Here is a 25453-nt window from a genome sequence, read left to right on the forward strand (position 1 = left end):
ACATGTGGGGATACCTCCCACCGTGTACGTGGCAGGCACTCGTGACTTGGCCAGTGTTGAGTGTCTCATATCTCATCACATTCATAGAACATTACAGCGCAGTACAGGCCCTTCGGCCCTCGATGTTGCACCGCCCTGTCATACTAATCTGAAGTCCATCCTACCTACATGATTCCATGTACGTCCATATGCCTGTCCAATGATGAGTTAAATGCACTTAAACTTGGCAAATCTACTACCGATGCAGGCAAAGCATTTCATACCCTTACTACTCTGACGAAAGAAACTGCCTCTGACATCTGTCTTATACCTATCTCCCCTCACTTTAAAGTTGTGTCCCCTTGTGTTTGCATCCCCATACTTGGAAAAAGGCTCTCCCTGTCCATCCTATTTAACCCTCCTGATTATCTTGTATGTCTCCATTAAGTCACCTCTCAACCTCCTTCTCTCTAACGAGAACAGCCTCAAGGCCCTCACCCTTTCCTCGTGAGACATTCCTTCCATACCTGACAACATCCCAGTAAATCTCCTCTGCACCCTCTCCAAAGCTTCCACATCCTCCTTATAATGCGGTGACAAGAACTGTACACAATACTCCAAGTGTGGCCATACCAGAGCTTTGTACAGCTGCAGCATAACCTCCTGGTTCCAGAACTCATTCCCTCTATTAATAAAGGCCAAAACACTCTATGCCTTCTTAACAACCCTGTCAACCTGGGTAGCAACTTTCAGGGATCTGTGTACCGGGACACTGAGATCTCTCTGCTCATCTGCACTCCCAAGAATCTTACCATTAGCCCAGTACATTGCATTCCGATTACTCAGTCCAAAGTGTATCACCTCACACTTGTCCACATTAAACTCCATTTGCCACCTCTCAGCTCAGCTCTGCATCCTGTCTATGTCTCTCTGCAACCTACTACATCCTTCGTCACTATCCACAACTCCACCGACCTTAGTTTTGTCCGCAAATTTACTAACCCACCCTTCTACGCCCTCATCCATTCAACCTCAGACCTTCGGGTGACCGTCCTCCAAGGTGGATTTCGGGACATGAAAAGTGGCTGAGCAGAGGCTGATAGCCAAGTTCAGTACCCATGGGGATGGCCTCCACTGGGACCTTGGGTTCATTTCACACTACAGGTGACCCCACTGCACTATATACACACACACATAATTTTGTGGGGTGAATTTGTACTTGCAGAATTACATTTTACTTTGCTCAAAAATTGCATGAATCCTTGTAAGATTCTGTAAATTCGTTTTTTAGATTAGAATCAGTTTGACCTTTGGGGCACAGACAGCCTCACACAGGGCACCTCACACCTTCAATGTATTATCTGGGCCGACATAGCACCAATTGTTAAAGTTCATTTGAGAATGTAACTTTTAAAAAGGTTTTGAGAGTTACATATGAAAGAAGCGAAACTAACATGGTCATTCTAACAGAAGAGAGACTTAACAATCAAGGTATTTTTCAAAGTATAATTTCAGTTACATCACACTAAACTTTTGCTATAAATTCTGTGCCTTACACTTGTGTCCTCCACAACCACCTGGTGAAGGAGCGTCGCTCCGAAAGCTAGTGCTTCCAATTAAACCTGTTGGACTATAACCTGGTGTTGTGTGATCTTTAACTTTGTATTGACGACTAAAGTGAAATTTATCTTTCTGTTTGGACATAATGTAAGAACTAGGAACAGGAGTAGGCCATCTGGCCCTTCGAGCCTGCTCCGCCATTCAGTAAGGTCATGGCTGATCTTTTCATGGACTCAGATCCACTTACCCACCCTCTCACTGTAACCCTTAATTCCTTTCTTGTTCAAAAAAAATCTTTCTTAGCTTTAAAACGTTTACGGAAGTAACATCAACTACTTCCCTGGGCAGGGAATTCCATAGGTTAACAACCCTCTGGGTGAAGAAGTTCCTTCTCAATTCAGTCCTAAATCTGCTCCCTCTAATCCTGAGGCTACGCCCTCTTGTCCTAGTTTTGCCCACCAATGGGAACATCCTCTCTACTTCTATCTTGTCTATTCCCTTCATAATTTTATATGTTTCTATAAGATCTCCCTGCATTATTCTGAATTCCAATGAATATAATCCCAGTCTTCTCAGCCTCTCCTCATAAACCAACCCCCTCTACTCTGGAATCAACCTAAAGAGCCTTCTCTGCACCCCCTCCAGTGCCAGTACATCCTTTCGCAAGTATGGAGATCAAAACTGCACACAGTACTCCAGGTGTGGCCTCACCAACACCTAGTATAGCTGTAACATAACCTCCCTGCCTTTTAACTCAATCCCTTTAGCAATGAAGGATAAAATTCCATTTGCCTTCTTAATTACCTGTTGTACCTACAGACCAACCTTCTGTGGTTTATGCATAGGACACCCAGGTCCCTCTGCGTAGCAGTCTGTTGCAACTTTTTAACCATTCAAGTAATAGTCCTTTTTACTGTTTCTCTTACCAAAATGGGTGACTTCATATTTATTAGCATTGTGTTCCATCTGCCAGACCTTTGCCCACACACTCAATGTTTAGATTAGATTAGATTAGATTAGATTTAGATTAGATTAGATTAGATTACAGTGTGGAAACAGGCCCTTCGGCCCAACAAGTCCACACCGACCCGCCGAAGCGAAACCCACCCATAACCCTACATTTACCCCTTACCTAACACTACGGGCAATTTAGTATGGCCAATTCACCTGACCCTGCACATCTTTGTGATTGTGGGAGGAAACCGGAGCACCCGGAGGAAACCCAAGCAGACACGTCTCCACACAGTCAGTCGCCTGAGGCGGGAATTGAACCCGGGTCTCTGGCGCTGTGAGGCAGCAGTGCTAACCACTGTGCCACCGTGCCGCCCACAAATGTGTCTATGTTCCTCTGCAAAGTATCCCTGTCCTCTGCACACTTTGCTCTGTCATTCATCCTAGTGTCATCAGCAAACTTTGACACACTACACGTGGTCCTCGACTCCAAACCATCTATGTAAATTGTGAATAATTGCGGTCCCAACACCAATCCCTGATGAACACCACTAGTCACTGATTGCCAACCAAAGAGCACTAATTTATCCCCACTCTTTGCTTCCTGTTAGTCAATAAATCCTCTATCCATGCTAATACTTTACCATTAACCCCATGCATCTTTAACATATGCAGCGGCACCTTGTGTGGCCTTTTGGAAATCTAGGTTCACCACATCTACTGGGTCCCCTTTGGCCACCTTGCTCAAAGTGTCTTCATAGATTTCGTCTGTTCGACAGGACAATTTCTATCGAGATACCTTGGTATTTCTTCCTTAATAATAGACTCAAGAATCTTCCCCACTACAGAGGTTAAGCTCACTGGTCTATAATTCTCCATCTTTTGTCTACCTTCCTTTTTGTAAACAGTGGCATCATCCTCGCTGTTTTCCAATCTGCTGGAATGCCCAGAGTCCAGTGCACTTGCTATTTGAAGTATCATTTGGCTGTTAGTTTGTGTGCAATTTCCATTGATTCTGATTCACATTGAAGTTAAAACTGCAAATAATTTAGAATTTTTTGGTTTCTGGTTTCATCAATGGTTCTGTCACAATATTGATTTAACAAGAAATGTCAGCAAGTAATTGGACCATGAAAATCACGTGTGCTGAATTCAATCCTCTGCTTACCTGATAGTCCACATTCTCCGTTTTAGTGCACATTGCTAATGGTGATCAAGAGAGGGAACGATAGGAAATTCTCCCTAACCCTGGCTCTCTTGGTCTGCAATGTGGAGGTGCCGGTGTTGGACTGGAGAGAACAAAGTCAGAAATCACATAACACCAGTTGTAGTCCTGCAAGTTTATTTAAAATCACTAGCTTTCAGAGAACTGCTCTTGATCTGGTGAAGTCAGAACTGAGTTAAGAAATTCCTGGGGCTGGAACTTCTTGTTAATCCTTCTCCTGTGTGTGTGTGTGTGAGAGAGAGAGAGAGGGAGGGTAAGATGGTGCAGGGTACACATTGAAGCTGTCTGCAGATCTAGAATAGCGCTGAAAATGTGTTGCTGGAAAAGCGCAGCAGGTCAGGCAGCATCCAGGGAACAGGAAAATCGACGTTTCGGGCATAAGCCCTTCAGGAATGAGGAAAGTTTGTCCAGCAGGCTAAGATAAAAGGTAGGGAGGAGGGACTTGGGGGAGGGGCGTCGGAAATGTGATAGGTGGAAAGAGGTCAAGGTGAGGGTGATAGGTCAGACTGGGGTGGGGGCGGAGAGGTCGGGAAGAAGATTGCAGGTTAGGAAGGCGGTGCTGAGTTCGATGGATTTGACTGAGACAAGGTATTTCCCCTCCCCCCACCTTGTCTCAGTCAAATCCATCGAATTCAGCACCGCCTTCCTAACCTGAGATCTTCTTCCCGACCTCTCCGCCCCCACCCCAGTCTGACCTATCACCCTCACCTTGACCTCTTTCCACCTATCGCATTTCCGACGCCCCTCCCCCAAGTCCCTCCTCCCTACCTTTTATCTTAGCCTGCTGGACAAACTTTCCCCATTCCTGAAGAAGGGCTTATGCCCGAAACGTCGATTCTCCTGCTCCTTGGATGCTGCCTGACCTGCTGGGCTTTTCCAGCACCACATGTCCAGCTCTGATCTCCAGCATCTGCAGCCCTCACTCTCTCCTGCAGATCTAGAATAGTCTTGGCTGTATCAGGAGAGATTTCATTAGAGCCTGAGCTGTTGTGGAGTGAATCAGTGCTTTGAGGACAGGCACAAAGCTGAATGAAAAGAACTTCATTCATGAAGAGTATTATTTAAGTTCAGTTTATGCAATGCACTGATAACATAACCTCTCAGCATTCTCAACGTTGTTTGACAGCCTCATAGTGACCAGATGGTAAATAACTAATCTTACAATATTCCACAAACACACACTAACACTAACATTGCTGAAATATTCAAGGATTTTGCTCTCTCGGGCAGCCAGTTGGTAACTTCACAGTCAATCAACTCAGTTGTCATAACAAAGCTCCTCTGATATGCCATTCAGTGGTTTCACTGCTGTAATAATTCTAAGCTAATTGACTAAGCATGATGTGGTGTAGGAAGCTGTTCATCCTATTGTGCTTTACCAGCTCTTCCAAAACTCCGTCTTACTCTTTCCTTCTATCTTTACGATTCATCCAATTCTCTCTTGACAGTTACAATTTAAGTATTGTAAAAGATCATTTTTTAATTGTTTTTGATCAATGTGTCATGGCTGCATTATACTTTGAAGAATAAATCCAAATCTAGGTTAAGAATTGAACAGCTGCTGTGGATTTGATGACCAATTCATTGTTATTGATGATTGAAGTGGTATTGAAGTTTGGCAGTTGCATTAAGTTCTCTGTGGGTATTCAGAATCATTGATGCTTACTAGGGCAAACTGTCTACTTTGACTTCAAGTATAAACGTGAATTTCCCATCCTGCCTCCCAGTGGCTGCTCAGTAACATCCACTAAAGGTGACCTGAAGGTTGTGGTACTGGTTTTAACTGTGTCCTTGTCCTCTCGTGAACTGTTTTAAGAATATTTAATACAACAAATATCAATTGAGGGTGGTGCAGCTCATCTGTGATATTATGCCGAGGATTTGCCCAGTTGTGTGACTCTATCCTTCTGCAAGAAACTTAACTTTGTATTTGACAGTAGCTATAGCTATAACACGCACTTCTTTTTATCTCTCTTCTTCCCCAGATGCTGTTCTTGAGAATTAATTCCAGTTTTAAAATTCACCTGAAGAGACAGCTAATACGTTTAAATGTTGTGAATGATGGAGGACCTTTGCATGGGTTTGTGCCTTTGTGGTTTTGTGAACACCTAGTTTGACTCTAACTGGGGTTTGTTTGGACCCACTTTGAGATGTGTTGTTTTTCTCTTTTCATGTTTCTACTCAAACTAACTTTCATTTTAAAAGTGTACAGTAGTCCCCCTGAGCCCATGGGGGATACATTCCATGATCTACCATGGATAGGTGTGAACCTATTCATTTAAATAGGAAACCTACCTTGCCAGCAGCCTCCTGGTTCTGGAATGTTCCCTGTAATATGTTCAGGCCATGGTAAACCGCGAGGTACTGAAACTGCGGAAAACAGTTCCGCGGATACAGAGGTTGTCCTGTATTTATTGTTGATATGCAGATGCTGCTGACTGGAACAGTATCCATTGCCCATCCCTTAATTAGTGCTCTAGAAGGTGGTGGTGCCTTGAACTGTAACACACTGAATATATCTGCCAGGAACCAATTCAAGTGGCCAGTTTGAAAAATAACTGAAATACAATTTACTGCCTTACAGAAAAACCCCATCATCTATTTGTGTGATAATGTTGTACTCGGTTAGTACAACTGAAAATGGATTTATCACAAAAAAGTTTGTTAATAATTCAGTGCTGAGCTCAGCATCTATAACTAAGCAGATTTTAACTCACTTTAGCTTCTTATATTGGGATACCAATCATTGTTTTGTTCAGTAAATCCAATGTAACATTCAGAACATGCTTATAATTCCTTGTGCCCAAAGGAACCAGCTTAATTCTTAGAGACTCCTCATTGTAATGTCTTAGTAACAGGACATGAAGTTAATAATGGCATTGAAGAGTGTTATTGTTCCTGGTTGTGTAAAGGTTGGCCACGGGGAAGTGTTTGGGTGACCTAGGCCCTGGGATCAGATGTAGGCCACTCTGCTGTTCGATAAGATCATGGCTAATATAAATGGAGTTTGAACTGCGCTTCCCTTGTTGATTGCAAGTCTGTGTAATTCAGCCTTGAATATATTCAACAAACCCTTCCTGAAGAAGGGCTCATGCCCGAAACGTCGATTCTCCGGCTCCTTGGATGCTGCCTGACCTGCTGAGCTTTTCCAGCAACACATTTTCAGCTATATTCAACAAACCCCAGTCTCTACAGCTTGCTCTAGGAGTCCAGTGAGCTCAGAGCAGAAATTCTTGCCTGTCTCTTTCTGAAACAGGAAATGCATTTTTAAACCATATCCTCTCATTCTAAATTCAGCCCCATAATGACCAGCGCGGACACAATAGGCTGAAGGAGCATTTTCCATGCTGTAAAACTCTATGAAATATTCCTGTCAAAACAGCTCATGATCTTTTACCTTTCAATGAGATCCGCTCTTATTCTTGGAAATTCTGCCTAGCCTGTGGGACCTTTCCTCATAAGAAAAGCACCTCCCACCTGCCTCAACTCCTCATTATAGGTACCAAACAATGAGCAAATGCTAATGCGATTATATTCTTTTGTTAAACAGAGAGGCCAATACTGTATCCAGTATTTCAGATGTGGTCTCACCGATGCTCTGTACAATTGTAGCATCCACTATCTCAGCAGTTACTCATGTTAACATCTGAATCTGAAATTCAGCAGGGCCAAAGACTTGTCAGGTTTTAGTTCTAATCATTTTCTCTGTACCCTTTCCCTGGTTACTAGAATTGGTTAAAGTTCCCTGCTCCCGATCTAATTCTGATTTACTATTATTTCTGTGATGTTCTCTGTGTTCACTGTTACTGACAAAGATGTGAAATATCAGTTCATTTCCTTATTCTGCTAGTTCCTTATTTTCCATCATTACTTTCCTAGACTCCCTCTAAACTAACTTTCTATCAGTTCAGTACAATTTTAACTTATACCATTAGCCACATAACCTTCCCTTAGAATCTTTTTTCTCACTGGGATATATACTTGCTTAGTATTCTGAGATATATCTTTAAAAGTCTGCCAGTATATTTATACAGATTTATCCTTTAATCTAGTTTCCCTGTTTGTTCTAGCCAGCTCAGGCTTTGTAATAGTTTAAGTTTACAACAGTAGAGTGTGATCCACTTTCTCTCCCCCAAACTGAATGAAAAATTTGCTGTTTTATGAACTCTCTTTCCTGGGGTGCCTTTACAATGAGGTTATTAATTATTCTTATCTCGTTTCACATGATCCAATGGTCAACCTTAGAACACATTGCTGCAGGAAACTGAATCCAAAACACACGATGAACACACTATCTGAGCTCCCCTAGCCAATTTGATTCTATTTCTTAAGAATAGATTAAAATCACCCATGATTATTGTGGTACTTTTCTTACAAGTGAAGGGAGAGGAGTTGCTCTAAGATTTATTATTAAGCAATGTAGTAGTTGTGGGAATCACGCTGTTGAATGCTGGAAAGATGATCGGGAAATTAATCTGTTTCATCTGCAGGCTAGTTACATCAGATCTTGCTTTTTACACTGGAAATATCCAAGCATTAAAAGGTCTTGAGAATTTGGACGTTAATATGATAGAAATTTGGGAACCGAAGAGGTGACATTCTGAAGGACGCTGCTGTGCACACACACAACCTTCATGATGATCCTAGGCCTTCACTGCCGTGAACTTCGTAAAGACAGTACTTCACTGAAACAGCATCTCGACAGGCCAAACTGGGCAGTGTGCTGCTGCAAATGTCCTTGTGACGGCAGTCATCAACTGATCAATCATCATTTTTCAATCGTTTCAAACCTAAGCTCAAGTTTCTATGGACCAAATGCAGGACTATACATGACCTCTGGCTTTACTGGAAGACGGACTGTAGCACTAAAGGATGCTTCGCATCGGATTATTTGTATGTTAAACCTCATGTGCAATCACACTATATGTTTAGAAGAAAGCATAGCTAATGATGGTACGGTTTATAAAATATCTTTTAAACAGTTGTAAGTTCTTGCAACATTAACAATTCATAAAAATGGATTGGTTGTTTCTTATCCATGTGGGGTTGCTAATTATCTAGGAGCTTTATTTTTTTACAGACCTTTCTATGGATTTTAAAAATCTTTTGGAGTGGTGGTTGCATATCAAATGTACATTTTCCTATACCCCACAGCTTGCTGATAACCCAAACTTTAAAATCAAAGCATTTCAGGGTTTATTTTAACTATTCTATCCTCAATGCACCTTTGTTAAAACAACAGAAGTCAGTCATTATGATATATTTGTAATAAAAGCTTATTTCCCTGTTTGGGGCACATTAACAAATTTCCTTTTATTGAACGTCAGCTTCTGGTTTCTGTTTAGAAGTGCTTACGGGAAGTACTTTATGTTTAAAATGCCTCACTGGGTTTTTATGTAATGGTTTGGTTAAGATGTGTTTATTTTATCAGTTTCAGACCTTTCCATAAAATTGTGTTGGATTGAGATTTGTTTCTATCAGTTGTGTGGGAGGTTTGCACCATTAGTAATCAGAGTCAGCAGTGAATGCCTCGATACAGTCAAGTGCCTCGGTTGATTTCTCTTACAGTCCAACAAGCTACAGTTTGGGCTGTGAGAGTGAAATCCTTATTTACTGAGAGTGCCTAATGAAACATTGGTGGCACTGAAGACTGACCATATCTCCATTTGTGCTGCTATTAAAAATTTATTGAAATCCAAGCTTGCTGAGGGGTTTATTGATATCTAATAGTAATATTTCTCCAATCCTAATGTTTTTAATTTGAAATCTCAAAATAAAAGTTAATTGGAAGTTATTTAGTTTTGATTTTTGCTTTGCAGTCTTGTAACATGATGATTTTTTGTTCCCACACTGAATGTCCAAGTTCTTCTGCTCTGCAGATCTTTGATTTGAAAGTTAAATTTGCCTCAGCTGTATTTACATAGCCAGAAACCATGTTTACTTTCTCTTCAAACCTGCAATCTGACCTTTGGTTTGCTACCAGACTGGAAATAAAGCTTAATGCTCAAGTTAGAGTTTATTTATAATTACATGTTCAGAAATGAACATAAAACAATACAGCACAGGAACAGGCCCCTCAGCCCACCATATCTGTGCCAATCATGATGCCATTCTAAACTAATCCCACCTGCCTGCATTGGTCATTATCCCTCCGTTCCCTACCTGTTTATGTGTTTGTCTAAATGCCTTTTAAACATTGCTATTGTATCTGCTTCTGCCACCTCTGGGTTATACCCGAAGTGACGACTTCTCCACCTCCTTATGCTGCCTTGCTTGCTGTGTCCTTCCAGCCTTCTGCTTGTCTACCACCTCCCCTGGCAGTGTGAGCTAAGCAGCTACCACTCCTCTTAAAAAAAACCTTCCTGCACATATCTCCTTTAAAACTTCCCCCTCTTAAATCTATGCCCATAGTAATTGACATTTTTTGGGGGGGAAAAAGCTCCAACTATCTATCCTATCCATGCCTCTTAGAATTCTACAAACTTCTATCAGGTCACCCCTCAATCTCCAGCACTAGTGAGAAAAACTCCTTATAACTAATATTCCAATTTAGGCATCTCTTGGTAAATCTCTTTTGCACACCTTTCCATAGCCTCCATATTCTTCCTCGAGTGTGGCGTCCAGAACTGCACACAATACCCCAAGTGTTGTCTAAGTAAAGTTTTATACAGCAGCAACATGACTTAGCAATTTTTACACTCCGTGTCGGAAAGTGGAAACCAAGCTTGAGTTTTCTTTGCCATCTTATCCACTTGTGTTGCCACTTTCAGGGAGCTATAAACTTACACCCCAAGATCCCTCTGTACATTAATGTTCCTAAGGGCGTTCTGCTCTTTATTGTATACTTTCCTCTTGCATTTGATCTCCCAATATGCATCATTTCAACCTCTCTGGATTCAACTCCATCTGCCATTTCTCCGCCCAGCTTTCCAACAAATCTATATCCTGCTGTATCCTTTCACAATCTTCCACGTTACTCATAGCTTCAGTTGTTGCATCCACCAATATCCAGTGTTTGTGGTCAAAAAGCAAGTTTAACTGATTATTTGTAAGCAGCTAAAAACTTAAATTGAAAATCCATTTCAATTTTAATCCAGTCAGAAATCTTTCGTGATGTTGCTCCAGTTTTCATGTGACCTGTCAGTGGGCAACCTCTTTGCTGACACTGACTTCATCATTGACTCAGTCAGTCCTCTGTTTATATTACTTTAAAACTACTTTTCAGAAAGATAATCCAGTGATTAATCAATAAGATATTGTTTTTGTTTTCAATGCAAATTCCTACAGACTGTTGTTTTCATATTCAGAAGTCCTGTGCACAAAATCTATTAAAAAATCAACATTATACTGAAAAACTTCATTAGAGATTACAGCACTTGTAGTCAGATGTACCTATTTTAACTTTCAAAGTGTTAAGACTTCTACAGGAGTGTATCTACTGAATAACCTTGTTAACCAGCTTTCTGTTTCTATCCGAAGTTGGATGACAATTTGTGAACCAGAGGCCAGCAATTTAAAGTGAATAAGAAACAAATCTTCAATCTTTTGGAACAGTCATTTAGTATAATTTGGACAACCATTCAGAATTGTAAAATGTTCCATCCTATCAAATCTGTACAACTTTCCTCCTTTGATTTGATTTGACTTGACTTATTGTCGTCACATGTACCAAAGTACAGTAACAAATTTTGTTTTCTGAGCAGTGCAGGCAGATCATTAGCAAACAAGGACATGCAGGTCATAGGGTGCTTAAAGTCAGACAGGGTTACAACTGCATAGGAGGTACGCAAAAGCAAGATCAACGTTAGGTTTGAAATTAGAGAGGTCCGTTCTACAGTCTAATAGCAGGGAAGAAGCTGTTCTTAAACCTGCTGGTGTGTGTGTGTGTGTTCAAGCTTCTGTATCTTCTGCTGATGGAAGAGGTTGGAAGAGAGCATTACCGGGGTGGAAGGGGGTCTTTGCTGATGATGGCAGCCTTGCTACAGCAATGAAAATGGAGTCTGGATGGGTTAGCTTCTGTGAGGGTCTGGGCTGTGTTTCCAACTTTGTGGTTTCTTATTGCAGAATCTCTCTGCAGTTACCCTTTATTTTTCAGGGGACAGTAAAATTCTCATAATTTGTGAACTTTTTTCGGTCAGCTTAACCACAGAATTGTAGAGAAGTTACAGCATACGAAGAGGCCATTCAATCCATTGTGTCTACTCTAGCTGAATAAATTTATGATTTGGACATGCCGGTGTTGGACTGGATTGTACAAAGTTAAAAGTCACGCAACACCAGGTTATAGTCCACCAGGTTTATTTGGAAGCACTAGCTTTTGGAGTGCTGCTCCTTCAGCAGGTGGGTGTGGTGTATAAGTTCGTTTCTTACAATCTTATTGCAGAATTTGTGATTTTTTTTAAACTGAATAAATTTGGTCACCTATTCCAACCCCACTTTCCAGTACCTTGTTCATATCCTTGCTGGTTCCAGCATTTTAGGAGCAGATGCAGTTTCCTTTTAAATGAGTTGGGAGTTTGCACCTAAGCCACCAAACTGGGCAGTGAATTGCAGACTCATCCCACTCTCTAGGTGAAAGGTTTTTCCTCATGTCCCCTCTAATCCTTCCACCAACCATTGTAAATGGGCGGCACAGTGGCTCAGTGGTTAGCACTGCTGCCTCGCAGCACCAGGGTCCCAGGTTTGATTCCAGCATCGGGGGACTGTCTGTGTGGAGTTTGCACATTCTCCCTGTGTCTGCGTGGGTTTCCTCCGGGTGCTCCGGTTTCTTCCCACAGTCCAAAGATGTGCCAGTCAGGTGAATTGGCCATGCTAAATTGCTCACAATGCATTAGTCAGAGGGCAATGGGTCTGGGTGGGTTACTCTTCAGAGGGTTGGTGTGGACTGGTTGGGCCGAAGGGCCTACTTCCCCACTGTAAGTAATCTAATCTAAATCTCCAGGGATCTCTGGATATGCATTTCTTCCACTAGAAAAAACAGGTCCTGTCCACCCTTTCCATGTCCTTCTCTATTTTGAGGAGAAAGTGAGGTCTGCAGATGCTGGAGATTAGAGCTGAAAATGTGTTGCTGGAACAGCGCAGCAGGTCAGGCAGCATCCAGGGAATGGGGGAATCGACATTTTGGGCATAAGCCCTTCTTCAGGAATGAGGGAAGTGTGTCCAGCCGGCTAAGATAAAAGGTAGGGAGGAGGGACTTGGGGGAGGGGCGTTGGAAATGCGATAGCTGGCAAGAGGTCAAGGTGAGGGTGATAGGTCAGTCTGGGGTGGGGGCGGAGAATCAGGAAGAAGATTGCAGGTTAGGAAGGCGGTGCTGAGTTCGATGGATTTGACTGAGGAAGGGCAAAATAGCCTACTCCTGCACCTATTGTCTATTGTCTAAAGGAGAACCAAATGAGTTTCTCCGAAAATCAACAACAGTTTCGTGGTCATCATTAGACTCTTAACCCTAGATTTTGTTTTTAATTAAATACAAATTTGACCATCTGCCATAGCAGAATTCAAACCTGGGTTTCCAGAACATTACCAGGGTCTCAGGGTTAACACTGCAGCGATAATACCACAAGGCCCCTGCCTCCTCTACATCTCCTGACAGTGCAGCGAGAAATGTCAACATGTGTGAGGTGCTCAGGTACTAAAGTGGGTCTTGAACTCTTAACCGCTGTCTCAGGGAAAGTGTGCTACCACTGAGATAAAGGACAATTTCCTCCATGTTTAGGTCTTCCGCGGCGTTGGAAAGTTTGACTTTGAAAGATAAAAACCCATGACAATTCTGCAAATCCCTGCCTTTGATCAGTGTCATTAAATAATACAGCAGATGCCCACAGAACGTGATTTGAGACTGCGGTGTTATTCACTCCATTGTCACTGCTGTTTTCCAACAGCTCAAAGTCATTTAATAACTGAGTCATTTGTCTCAGTCAAATCCATCGAATTCAGCACCGCCTTCCTAACCTGCAATCTTCTTCCCGACCTCTCCGCCCCCACCCCAGTCTGACCTATCACCCTCACCTTGACCTCTTTCCACCTATCGCATTTCCGACGCCCCTCCCCCAAGTCCCTCCTCCCTACCTTTTATCTTAGCCTGCTGGACACACTTTCCTCATTCCTGAAGAAGGGCTTATGCCCGAAACGTCGATTCCCCTGTTCCCTGGATGCTGCCTGACCTGCTGCACTGTTCCAGCAACACATTTTCAGCCCTTCTCTATTTTGTAAATCTCAATAAATCAGCTTCTTCTAAGGAAAACAACCCAAGCCTATCCAATCTTCCCACCAACCTGCAATTTTCAAGCCCTGGCAACATTCTTGTTAATCTCCTGTCTGCTCTCTCTAAAGCGATTATGTTCTTCCTGTAATCTGATGACTAGAACTGTACACAACTCCAGCTGTGGTCGAACTAATGTTATATAGTTACAGCATTGCATCCTGCTTTTGTATTCAATACCTCACCCACCTGAAGGAAAGAATCCCTTTTACTACAGGCAAATTACTGCAAATGCTGGAATCTGTTCTGAAAACAAAAAGTGCTGGAGATCACAGCGGTGCATCCCTGGAGCAAAAGCAAGCTAATGTTTCAAGTCTAGATGACTCTATCAGAGCTGAAATGAAGCGAGGACGGGACAGCATTTACGCTATAGTGGGGTGGGTGGAGTGCTAGGGGAGAAAGAATGTTGACAATTCACATAAGTGATCTGAGTGTGAGAATGGCAGAACAATGGTGTGTCTAACTGCCAGACTGGAAAGGTCAGACAGTCCCATTGATGTGGGGGAGGGGAGAGAGAGCATGGTGACAGAGAATGTAAAAAGCAAAACTAAAAGGAATGGGTTCACAATTTGACGGCATGTACTCAGTATTGAGTCCAGAAGGTGTAAAGTGCCTAGTCTGAAGATGAGATGTTGTTCCCCCAGTTTTCACTGTGATTCACTGGAGCATTGCAGCATGCTGAGGACAGACGTGGGCATGTGAGCAGGAATCCCTCTTACTATTTTATCCAGTACTTTCCTTAGTCATCCTCTTGCTCTGATAAAGCATCTTTGCATTTTCTTTAATTATACCAATCAATTTTTAAAAATACTTTCTTTGCTTTCTTAATTTCCTTTTATTATTTCATGCTTGTACTTTCTATACTCCTTCAAACTTCCCAAGTTTTTTTTAAATTTGTCATAAGCTCCATTTCTCTGCTTTGTCCATACTTCTGGATAATCAGGGGACTCTGAATTTGGATGTACCATCCTCATATTTGCAGTGTGCTCTTTTGAAGGCCTCCCACGGATTTTCTTACAAGTAACTAACACTATAGATCATCTCTCAGCTTTGCAAAGATGGCCTTAAGCCCCAATTTAGAATATTTACTTTTATCTTTGACCCTTTCAAAATAATGCTCAATTTTCTCTGTAATTATGATCTACTACAATATCCACCTGTCCCCTCATATCTTATTCCCTTCAATAACCTGCTTGAAAGCTCTATATCCAGGGAATGTTGAGTTGCCACTCTTGCTTCTCTTTAAACCAAGTTTACGTGATTGCAACGATCTCGTGCTGCTATGTGTCAATCTGTGCCCTCAGCACATTGGCCTTATTCTCTGTACTATTTATATTTACATTATATATCTTTTAATGCTGCCACTTTTCTGTGGTGTATATTTTACTAACCTCTGCTTCATCTGTCTTTCAGAGTCACTCACTTTAAACTTCTGTCTCCCGATGCCTGCTCTGAATCTGCCTACAGTTTCCTATCCTATGCCAATTAACTTTAAATCCTAACCTACAACAGAAGTAAATTTCCCTACAAGGATATTTATCCTGCTGCAGTTCAGATGTACACCATCTGGCTTGTACAGTTTCCATCTCCTCCAGAACCAGTACCAGTGCCCCAGAAATCTGACACCCACCCTCTGACATCAGCCTTTGAGTTCATGTTCAATGGCTCAGTTCTGTGATTACCAACATGTAGGACGACCCAATCCCAATCCAATTTCTGAGACTAACTGGATTGGGTTTCTTGGGTATTTTTGCAACAAACTGTTGCTTAGAAATAAAGAGAAATGAATAATTAAAGGAATTTGAATGTCTGGAGGGGTTTCTGTAAAGGAAGTCTGAAAATCTCTGCTATGATGGAATGTCTGGAACTGTATGTTATTTACTTACTAATGATCTGCACAAATTCAGTTGTTATTTGAGATTTGATAAAAGGGCTTTGTTGTTAACTCTATTTTTCTCTTCACAGATGCTCCCAGATCTGCCCAGTATTTGCAGCATTTTATCTATAATTCAGATTTCTTTGTTTTCCGTGACCTGTTTTTGTTGTCTGTCTCTATCTAATGTTGAAGACTAACAATTTTAATGATAATTGGCATCCTTTGTGCCTAAACATTCAACATTGAATTAAGAGACTGATATTGTGGTAATATCACCAAACTAGCAATAGGGACCTAGCATTGTAGACATTGTAAACTCAAAGTAAAGCTTCATCAACATTCAGTTTAAAAGAAGAGTAGAGACCTGACCTAATGTTCTTGGGACATGGGTTCAGTTCCAGCTGGTGGAACAAATTTCCACATTTGATTAATGGAACCTGAAAGCTGATCTCGGTGGTGAGAACCATGAAATTATCAACTGTCATCAAACTAATTCTGTTTGGTGAACAGAAGGGAATCTACCATCCTTACCCTGGTCTGGCCAGCTACTTGGTTCTCACTGAGACTTTAACAGCACCTTCCAAATCACTACATCCAGAATGACTCTGAACACCACCACCTGCGAGTCCCCTTCAAGTCTCACACCATCCTGACTTAAAAATCCTGAATGAAATCCTTCAATTCCTTTCCTCACAGCACAGTGAGTGTTCGTACACACTGGTTCAAAAAGGCAGCTTTCCATCACTTACTTGAGCACAATCAGTGCTAGGCAATAAATGATGGCCCAGCCAATACTGCCCACAAGCCATAATGATTTTTTAAAACATAAATCAGCAATTCACTAATTGCAGTTGCAAAGCACAATACATGTGTCTTGCTGAGCAATCAGGACAGGCAACAATTTATGTATCTCTTCTCCCCTGCATTACCTATAACTCATTATACAGCTACTCTTGTTTGCAATAATTTAAACCATGTGACCTCAAAGTTTGAAGGATGTTTGATATTATTAGCTAGTAATGCCCCTTCCTAATCTAAAGCTTCAGTGCCCCACATGGTTTGCTTTACATAGAGCTCCTTGTGACTGTCCTGAAATCAGATGTGTCTGAGGAAATTGTAATTATTAATAGTACCAAGTTTCATAAAGATTATGGTCTGCAAAGAATTCTAGTACTGTATATGAAATTGTGATTAGTTTTCTTAATAAGGTGTTGTAGTGGTACCTCTGCTCGTGTAACATGCATTCTTTGACAGCTCTGCTGTGATCCACATTAAGGTAAAAGTAAAGGTAAGTCGCTGTAGTCCTTAATGGACCGTAGGGCTGCTCTCTTCCTGGTGGTCATTCAGCCAGAGGGTCACAGGTGAGGGAAGATGTTGAGGAGAGTCCTTCATTGCAGCATCAGCTGGTGTAGAAATTGTACCCACTCTGTTATTACTCTGCATTATGAACCAACTGTCCAGACCCCCATGTCAAGATCAGATAAGCAACACTTCTTTCAGCTTCACTGAGTTTCAGATATTTTCCCTCAAGCTCACGTCTGGACCTTCCTGGCACAGACATATCATTAGAGTCTTGTTACACTTGTCGGTTCTACTACTCAAATGATTGCACCCTACAAATTCCATTTAATCCTTCAACCTTGTTCCAACTTTTGATTCGCTCACAGCTAGTCTGTAAAGCTAAAACTAATCACCTCAGTTCTTTAACACTTAATCCCCCTACTCAGCAAAAATCTATCATCCAGTTTCAAAATTCACCCTCTCATGGGCAATTAGTGAAAATAAATCTTCCAACTGTGGTTCTAGTATTTTAATGTAAGTCTTTTTTCATTTCAACCATTTACTGGAAGAGGAATGGGGGAGACACAAAGAAATGCATAAGGGGCTGGGGGGGGGCTTGTGAGAGTGGAAAGCATACACTAGAGAAAGGAAACCAAGGACAGGAGATATTCTAAAGCCTTAGGAGGAGTAGAGGCAAAGTAAACACAGTTGAAAGGAGGGACAGATCATTGCATGGGTTCAAAATCTGGGAAAAGAATTACTTAGTCAACAGAATATATTTCTCCATGGTAACGCAGTTTATTTTCCATTTTGAATCACATTTACTTTGCTATAAATGATGAAAGGTTTTGGCTCCAAAGGCAGCTGGCTGCCTTTCAGGTTTTTTTCCCCCTGCTATTGCCTAAGATATTCCTGTAATGCTTTTCCCAGGAGCAACAAATTCCTGGTAAAGGTCAGCAGTTTTAGCCTTACATTATACACTGCTGTACACTTAAATTAGGCAGATGATGCTGCACAAAGCACACATAAATCCACGACAGTGCTGGCAACGAATGGGAATCTGCTACTTGTTGGTTATATCTCTCTCTCTCATGCACCTCCATTTGCTGAACATGGTCATTCTTTTCCCTGTCAGTGTTACATCAGTGACTGACAGCAACAAGGAGCAAAGGAAGATGAGGACAAAGACTGATTCTTCAATCAGCCAGGATCTTACTGAACAGCAGAGTAAGCATCAAGGTCTAATTTTCCTATTTTTTTCAGCATACTGAGTTAAAAATGTTATGGTGTTGGTGAGAGTGAGGTGAAGTAGGTACATTGCTGAAGCCAGATGCCAACTCGAAGACACCTCCTCCTACCACCCCCTCGACCATGACCTCACCACCCCAACCCCATCCCCAATCACCCAGACCATACACAACCTCACCCATAGCTTCCAACCTACCAGTTCAGGAACCCTGCACCACCCAATTCTACCTCCTTCCCAAGACCCATCATCTCAGCCTGCTCTTGCCCCACCGAATTCATTTCCACCCACCACTATACTGTCCTATCCCTCTGGTCTAGGAACTCCCCACGTGTTCAGAAAACCATCCACGCCCTTCACCCTCTAAGACTTCTGTTTCCCCGGCCCCACAACACTTCATCTTCACCATGGACATCCAATCCATATACGCCTCCATCTGCCGTGAACAGGGCCTCCAAGCCCTCTGCTTCTTCCTCTCCCGACGTCCCCAACAGTACCCTTCCACCGACACACTCATTTGTTTGGCTGAACTGTCCTCACCCTCAACAATTTCTTCTTCGAATCCTCCCTCTTCCTCCGGATGAAAGGGGTAGCCATGGGCACCCGTATGGGCCCCAGCTATGCCTGTCTCTTTGTTGGCTACGTAGAACAGTCCATCTTCCGTAGTTACACCTGCACCACTCCCCACTTCTTCCTCCGCTGCATTGGCACCACCTCGTGATCCCACGAGGAGGTTGAGCAGTTCATCAACTTCACCAACACATTCCACCCGACCTTAAATTCACCATCTCTGACACCTCCCTCACCTTCCTAGACCTCTCAATCAATGATGACCGACTCAACACTGACATTTTCTACAAACCCACTGACTCCCACAACTACCTGGATTACACCTCCTCCCACCCACCTCCTGCATAAATGCTATCCCATATTCCCAATTCCTCCGCCTCATCTGCTCCCAGGAGGACTAGTTCCACCACAGAACACACTAGATGGCCTCCTTCTTTAAAGACCAAATTTCCCCTCCCAAGTGGTTGAAAATGCCCTCCAATGCATCTCATCCACATCCCACCCCTCCCAAAGGAGCCTTCCACATCCAAAGTTTCACCTGCACATCCACCAATGTCATTTATTGTATCAGTTGCTCCCGCTGCGATCTCCTCTACATTGGGGAGACCGGATGCCTTCTCGCAGAGCACTTTAGGGAACATCTCCAGGATACCCGCACCAATCAACCCCACTGCCCCGTGGTCAAACATTTCAACTCCCCCTCCCACTCTGCAGAGGACTTGCAGGTCCTGGGCCTCTTCCACCATCACTCCCTCACCACCCAATGCCTGGAGGAAGAACACCTCATCTTTTGACTCGTGACCCTTCAACCCCAGGGCATCAATGTGGGCTTCACCAGTTTCCTCATTTCCCCTCCCACCATCTTACCCCAGTTCCAAACTTCCAGCTCAGCACCATCCTCATGACCTGTCCCACATGGTACTGTCAGAACAGAGCTAATTTGTGACTGAATACTGAAGTTACCCAGCCTGAGTACTTGATCTACCCTCAGTACTTTTTCCAGTACATTTAACTAAAGAAAGAGAGTGCCTTCATGTTGAGAAGATGGAGCTGGTTTCCATGACTATAATTGATCTGATGTCTTTGGGATGAAATCCTTAGGATTTATTGCCAACAATTAGCAAATCTTCAGCAGAACACAAAAAACTTTTCACATTGCATTTTATTATTGTTCAAAGACCGTGTATAAAGTATGTACTAGCTTTGAACATAAACTTTTAACCACTTTAATGCTGGAAACAATTTAACACAAAGTTGAATAATTTTTAAGAACCAGACTGAATTGAGAGTATTGTTAAAAGAACAAAATTCAATCACAATACAACATTGGGCTGTTTAAATACAAGTGCTTAGAGCTCTCTGCAGGTCATGATTTTGAAATCTCCACAAAAAATGGCAACAAAGTACATTTTAACACAGTAAACATATTGAAAACAGCTACCTGGAAGAGGCAAGTCATTTCACACCCAATGTTATCATGTACTCCTAGCAATTTAATGCACATAAAATGTATGAATCACATGGGTAACGCATTACATGATAAAATGAAGCACTTTCAGTAGATTAGAGTCACAACTGTCCCTTTTAGTGGTCCAGGATTCGTAGATTACCTGAAACAATCTTATTTTCCAATACAGCTCCAGGGGGTATGTCAATCCTATCACCATGATTTGCAATAATTATAACTGTTCCCTAAATACAGAAAAATAAGTGTAATTATAGGTACACAAGATTAAAAATCAAAATTATTCCAAGTATCTTAGATGTAATCATAATTAGCAAAAAAGCCAATACTATCCTTAAAATACTTTTAAATCTACTCATTGTGCCATGTTAGGATTCTGGTTTTCCCTGAACAGCACACTTCAGAGATACATTAACTTTCCATTCCCAATGTGGTACCATGTCACTCATATCTATGATATTCTGAAACTTCTCAATCCCAAGATGTGACAATATACACTAAATTATCATTTTGTTTTCTTTCTATAATACTCTTTGTTCTTTCATGAGATATCAAAACTATAAGACCCTATCTTCTTTTAGATGGATAGAAAAAGTCCCACTGTACTATTCATATAGCAGGGACATCTCCTTTGGGATCTTGCAGTAATATTCTAACTAATCTGTTCACCTATAAATCAACTTCTATAAGACAACCCCATTTGTCCAGCTCTAAAAATACTTTTGCATATAGCTCCCTTTTGAGTCACATTAGTATCTGTGAGTTTAACACCCAAAAAATATGTTTTTATTCATTTAGAGATGCAAGCTTCACTGGCTGACTAGCTTTTATTGTCCAGTTTTACTTACTGTAAGAAAGGTATCAAAGTTTGTGTTGCAAAGGTACGTGGGTTTAAGACACAGCCACTATGTCAAATACCAGTGACACTGCAAATTGGCAACTATCCACATTGACAGTTCACTTTAATACTTTTAAAAATTTGGGCAACTTGTTCAAAGAATTAAAAAGGTCAATGTATACATCAATAGTAATTTGTGACATTTTTGCAAAACTAAACAGCAGCTATAAAAATAGAAGTTACTCAATTACTTTGACTTCTCATGGGCGGAAAAATGATTTGTCATAATTTAATCATCTGCACGCCTGCCTGAACTGTTCCTAAAAGGAATACTGCAGTTGCTGGTTTAGGTCATGATATTACAATGTCACTGATTAGAAAATTCTGTAGTAGCAATTTAGAAGAATTAAATACACTCTTTATAATAAAGTTTCAACACACTAGAGTCCTTTACTGACCTTCAATACAACATGCTTCCCAAAAGTGACATCCCCTGAAACAGTAAGGTGATCCAGTTCCAGTATATCTGGTATACTCTCCAGTCTCTTCAGGTAATCTTGTACCTGGTCAAAAATAATCAAGGCTTTGAGTTATTTTCATGTATAACCTGTCGTGTTGTTAGGGTTATTAACCCAAATGAACTGTATAGTATTACTATAGCAAGCCGGACTAGCACTGAACGCAAAACCCACCTCTGGCACCAGTTCAGAGGAAAGTATTCTAGAACCTGCTCTTAGCATCATCGATCTTTGTTTTATATTCAGATTTTCTCAAAAATTAAATGCTAATCAGTAGGCGAAATACTCTATGACCATTGTCAATTTACAAGGTGACAGTTAAACATCGATAGAGGTGTTGCACCATGGTCAGCCGTCTTATCAGGCTACATAAAAACTGAAAAAAAACCTGCAGATGCTGTAAATCGAACAAAAACAACTTACTGGAGAAGTTCAGCAGGTCTGGCAACATCTATGTTTTGAGGAAAAGTCATTTGACCTGAAATGTTGACTTTGATTTCTCCCAGTCAGAAGTCACACCACACCAGCTTATATTCCAACAGGTTTATTTGAAATCAAACATTTTCAGAGCACTCCTCCTTCATCAGGTAAAGTCACTCCGCCTGACAAAGAGCAGTACTCCGAAAGCTCGGGATTTCAAATAAACTAGAATCTAGACTAGAATCTAATTCCTGATGAAGGGCTTTTGCCCCAACAACTCTCTTGCTAATCTGACGCTGCCTGACCTGCTGTGCTTTTCCAGCACCACACACTCGACTATAATCTGGTGTGGCATGATTTCTGACTTTGTCCACCCCAGTCCAACACCAGCATCTCCACGTCCTGATTTCTCTCCACAGATGCTTCCAGATATGCTGAGCTTTTGTGGGCAGCACGGTGGCACAGTGGTTAGCACTGCTGCCTCACAGCACCAGAGACCAGGGTTCAATTCCCACCTCAGGCGACTGACTGTGTCTGCGTGGGTTTCCTCCGGGTGCTCCGGTTTCCTCCCACAGCCCAAAAATGTGCAAGTTAGGTGAATTGGCCACGCTAAATTGCCCGTAGTGTTAGACGAAGGGGTAAATATAGGGGAATGGGTCTGGGTGGGTTGCACTTCGGCAGGTCAGTGTGGACTTAGTGTGGAAACAGGCCCTTTGGCCCAACAAGTACTCTAATCTAAATAATAGACTTTTCCAGCAATTTCTGTTTTTGGTTCATGTGCTGGCTATCAGACACGGTTAACAGATGGAAGTATGTTGTGATGTGGATTGTGAGCCACTGGAAGCAAGTCTATTGCCAGCATCATATTATCTAAGCAGCTCAATATGCAGTGTCATCAGCTGCTACACTGACCTATCGTTAAAATGAACTTGAATCTGCTGAGCAGTATTTCCTAATTGCAGACTAGATCAAATGACTGGAATATAGGTCATAAAACATTACACACACAGCCAGTGTGAAAGAAAACTCATCACGATACAGTTTATTTTTGTAGACTGCTATATCCAGGGAATAAACAGTCTTGGCCAGTGTATACCATTGCAGTTTGACACAATGTGTCTGTGTTATGAGACAAGTCCAGCTTCATGCTAGGAGCAAATCTTTCTATTTCCCAACCCACTCACCACCTCCTACGTACACTGCGGAATGGAATCATACCAGTAAGGACAATGGTATTACAGCTGAACGAAGGCAACTGCAGAGGCATGAGGGAGGAGCTGACCAGAACTGACTGGGAGAGGAGCCTAATGGAAAGACAGTGGAACAGCAATGGTAGGAGTTTCTCAGAGTAACTAGAGAGACAAAGCAAAAATTCATCCGGAGGAAAAAGAAGCATACAAAAGGGAGGATAAGGCAACTATGACTGACCAGGGAAGTCAGGGACAGCATAAAAGCAAAAGAAAAAACATATAACGTGGCAAAGGACAGTGGGAAACCAGAGGATTGGAAAGGTGACAAAGTCCAACTGAGGACATCGAAGAAAGAAATAAGGACGGAGAAAATTAAATGTGAGGGTAAGCTAGCTGGTAATTTTAGGAAAGACTGTAAGAGTTTCTTTAGATATACGAAGGTCAAAAGAGAGGCAAAAGTGGACACTAGGCCACTAGAAAATGATGCTGGAGAAGTAGTAATGGGGAACAAAGAAATAGCTGAGGATGAGAATAAGCACATTGCACCACATCTTCAGGGTGGAAGATTCAAGTAATAAGCCAAATATTCGAGAGAGTTGGGGGGCAGAGATGAGTATGGTGGCCATCATCAAGGAGAAGGTGCTAGAAAAACTGAAAGGTCTAAAAGTGGATAAATCACCTACACCAGATGGGCTACACCCCAGAGTTCTGAGGAGTTAGCTGAAGAGATGTTCTGGTAGCTTTAGCAGTGATCTTTCAGGTATCACTGGAGTCAGGGAGGGTCCCAGAGGACTGGAAAATTGCTAATGTAATCCCCTGCTTAAGGGAGTGAGGCAAAATACAGGAAATTACAGGCTGATTAGCCTGAGCTCAGTTGTTGGTAAGATTTGAGTCCATTATGAAGGTTGAGATTTCTGAAGATGTGAAAGTGCATGGTTTCATCAAGGGGAGGTCATATCTGACAAATCTGTTAGAATTCTTTGAGGAAGTAATGAGCAGGTTAGACCAAGGAGGGCGAGTGGATGTTATTTATCTGGACTTCCAGAAGGCCTTTGACAAGGTGCCGCATGGGAGGCTGTGGAGTAAGATAAAGGCCCATGGTGTTAGAGGCCAGGTACTAGCAGGAATAGAAGCCTGGCTGTCTGGCAGAGGCAGAGAGTGGGGTTAAAAGAGTCCTTCACAGGATGGAAGCCAGTGACTGGTGGTGTTTCACAAAGGTCTGTGTTGGGATCACAATGTTTCAATTTATACATTAATGATCTGGATGAAAGAATTGAGGGCATTCTGGCTAAGTTTGCAGATTATACAAAGATAGGTGGAGGGGCAGGAGGTTGCAGAAAGATTTAGACAGGTTAGGAGAGTTGGCAACAAGTGGCAGATGAAATACGTAGGAAAGTGTGAAGTCATGCACTTTGGTAGGAAGAAGAGAGGCATGGACTATTTTCTAAATGGGGAGAAAATTCAGAAATCTGAAGTGCAAAGGGACTTGGGACTCCTAGTCCAAGATTCCCTTAAGGTAAACCTGCAGGTTGAGTCAGTAGTTAGGAAGGCAAATACAATGTTGTAATTTATCTCAAGAGGACTAGAATATAAAAGCAGGATGCTGTTCTGAGGCTTTAAATGTCATCTAACCAGAGCCTTATAGAATATTGTGAGCAATTTTAGAGCCCATGCCTCATGAAAACGTATTGGCCCTGGAGTAGGTCGAAAGGAGGTGCACAAGAATGATCCCAGGAATGAAAGGCTTAACATGTGAAGAACGTTTAAGGACTCTGGGGGCGCGAGGGATCTGATTGAAACTTCCAGAATATTGAACGGTCTGGACAGAGTGGACGTTGGGAAGATGTTTCCATTGGTAGGAGGGACGAAGACTCGAGAGAACAGCCTTAGAGTAAAGGGGAGACCATTTAGAATGGGGATAAGGAGAAACGTCTTTAACCAGAGAGTGGTGAATCTGTGGAATTCATTGCCACAGAAGGCTGTGGAGGCCCCGGTCATGGATTATATTTAAAACAGAGATAGATACATTCTTGATTACCAACGGGGAGAAAGCAGGAATGAAAACCTATCAGC

At 42.0% G+C, this 25453-nt stretch overlaps 2 protein-coding genes across 4 annotated transcripts in view; one reads left to right on the plus strand and one right to left on the minus strand.

The window, feature by feature from the left end:
- vps54 (VPS54 subunit of GARP complex) overlaps positions 1 to 4864 on the plus strand; it is a 76401-nt gene extending 71537 nt beyond the window's left edge. The window contains exons 19-20 of the mRNA XM_043696707.1: positions 2115 to 2121; positions 4830 to 4864. Of these exons, the coding sequence (XP_043552642.1) occupies positions 2115 to 2121; positions 4830 to 4849 (27 nt within the window). The 3' untranslated portion in view covers positions 4850 to 4864. The remainder of the gene's footprint in view (positions 1 to 2114; positions 2122 to 4829) is intronic.
- A 15229-nt stretch (positions 4865 to 20093) lies between these two features.
- ugp2b (UDP-glucose pyrophosphorylase 2b) overlaps positions 20094 to 25453 on the minus strand; it is a 58358-nt gene continuing 52998 nt past the window's right edge. For all 3 annotated transcript variants that reach the window (XM_043696712.1, XM_043696714.1, XM_043696713.1), the window contains exons 9-10: positions 21711 to 21815; positions 20094 to 20641 (exon numbers count right to left, since the gene is read on the minus strand). In XM_043696712.1, the coding sequence (XP_043552647.1) occupies positions 20534 to 20641; positions 21711 to 21815 (213 nt within the window). In that variant the 3' untranslated portion in view covers positions 20094 to 20533. The remainder of the gene's footprint in view (positions 20642 to 21710; positions 21816 to 25453) is intronic.

This window comes from Chiloscyllium plagiosum, chromosome 9 (genome assembly GCF_004010195.1).
Source record: "Chiloscyllium plagiosum isolate BGI_BamShark_2017 chromosome 9, ASM401019v2, whole genome shotgun sequence".
Taxonomy (NCBI): domain Eukaryota; kingdom Metazoa; phylum Chordata; class Chondrichthyes; order Orectolobiformes; family Hemiscylliidae; genus Chiloscyllium; species Chiloscyllium plagiosum.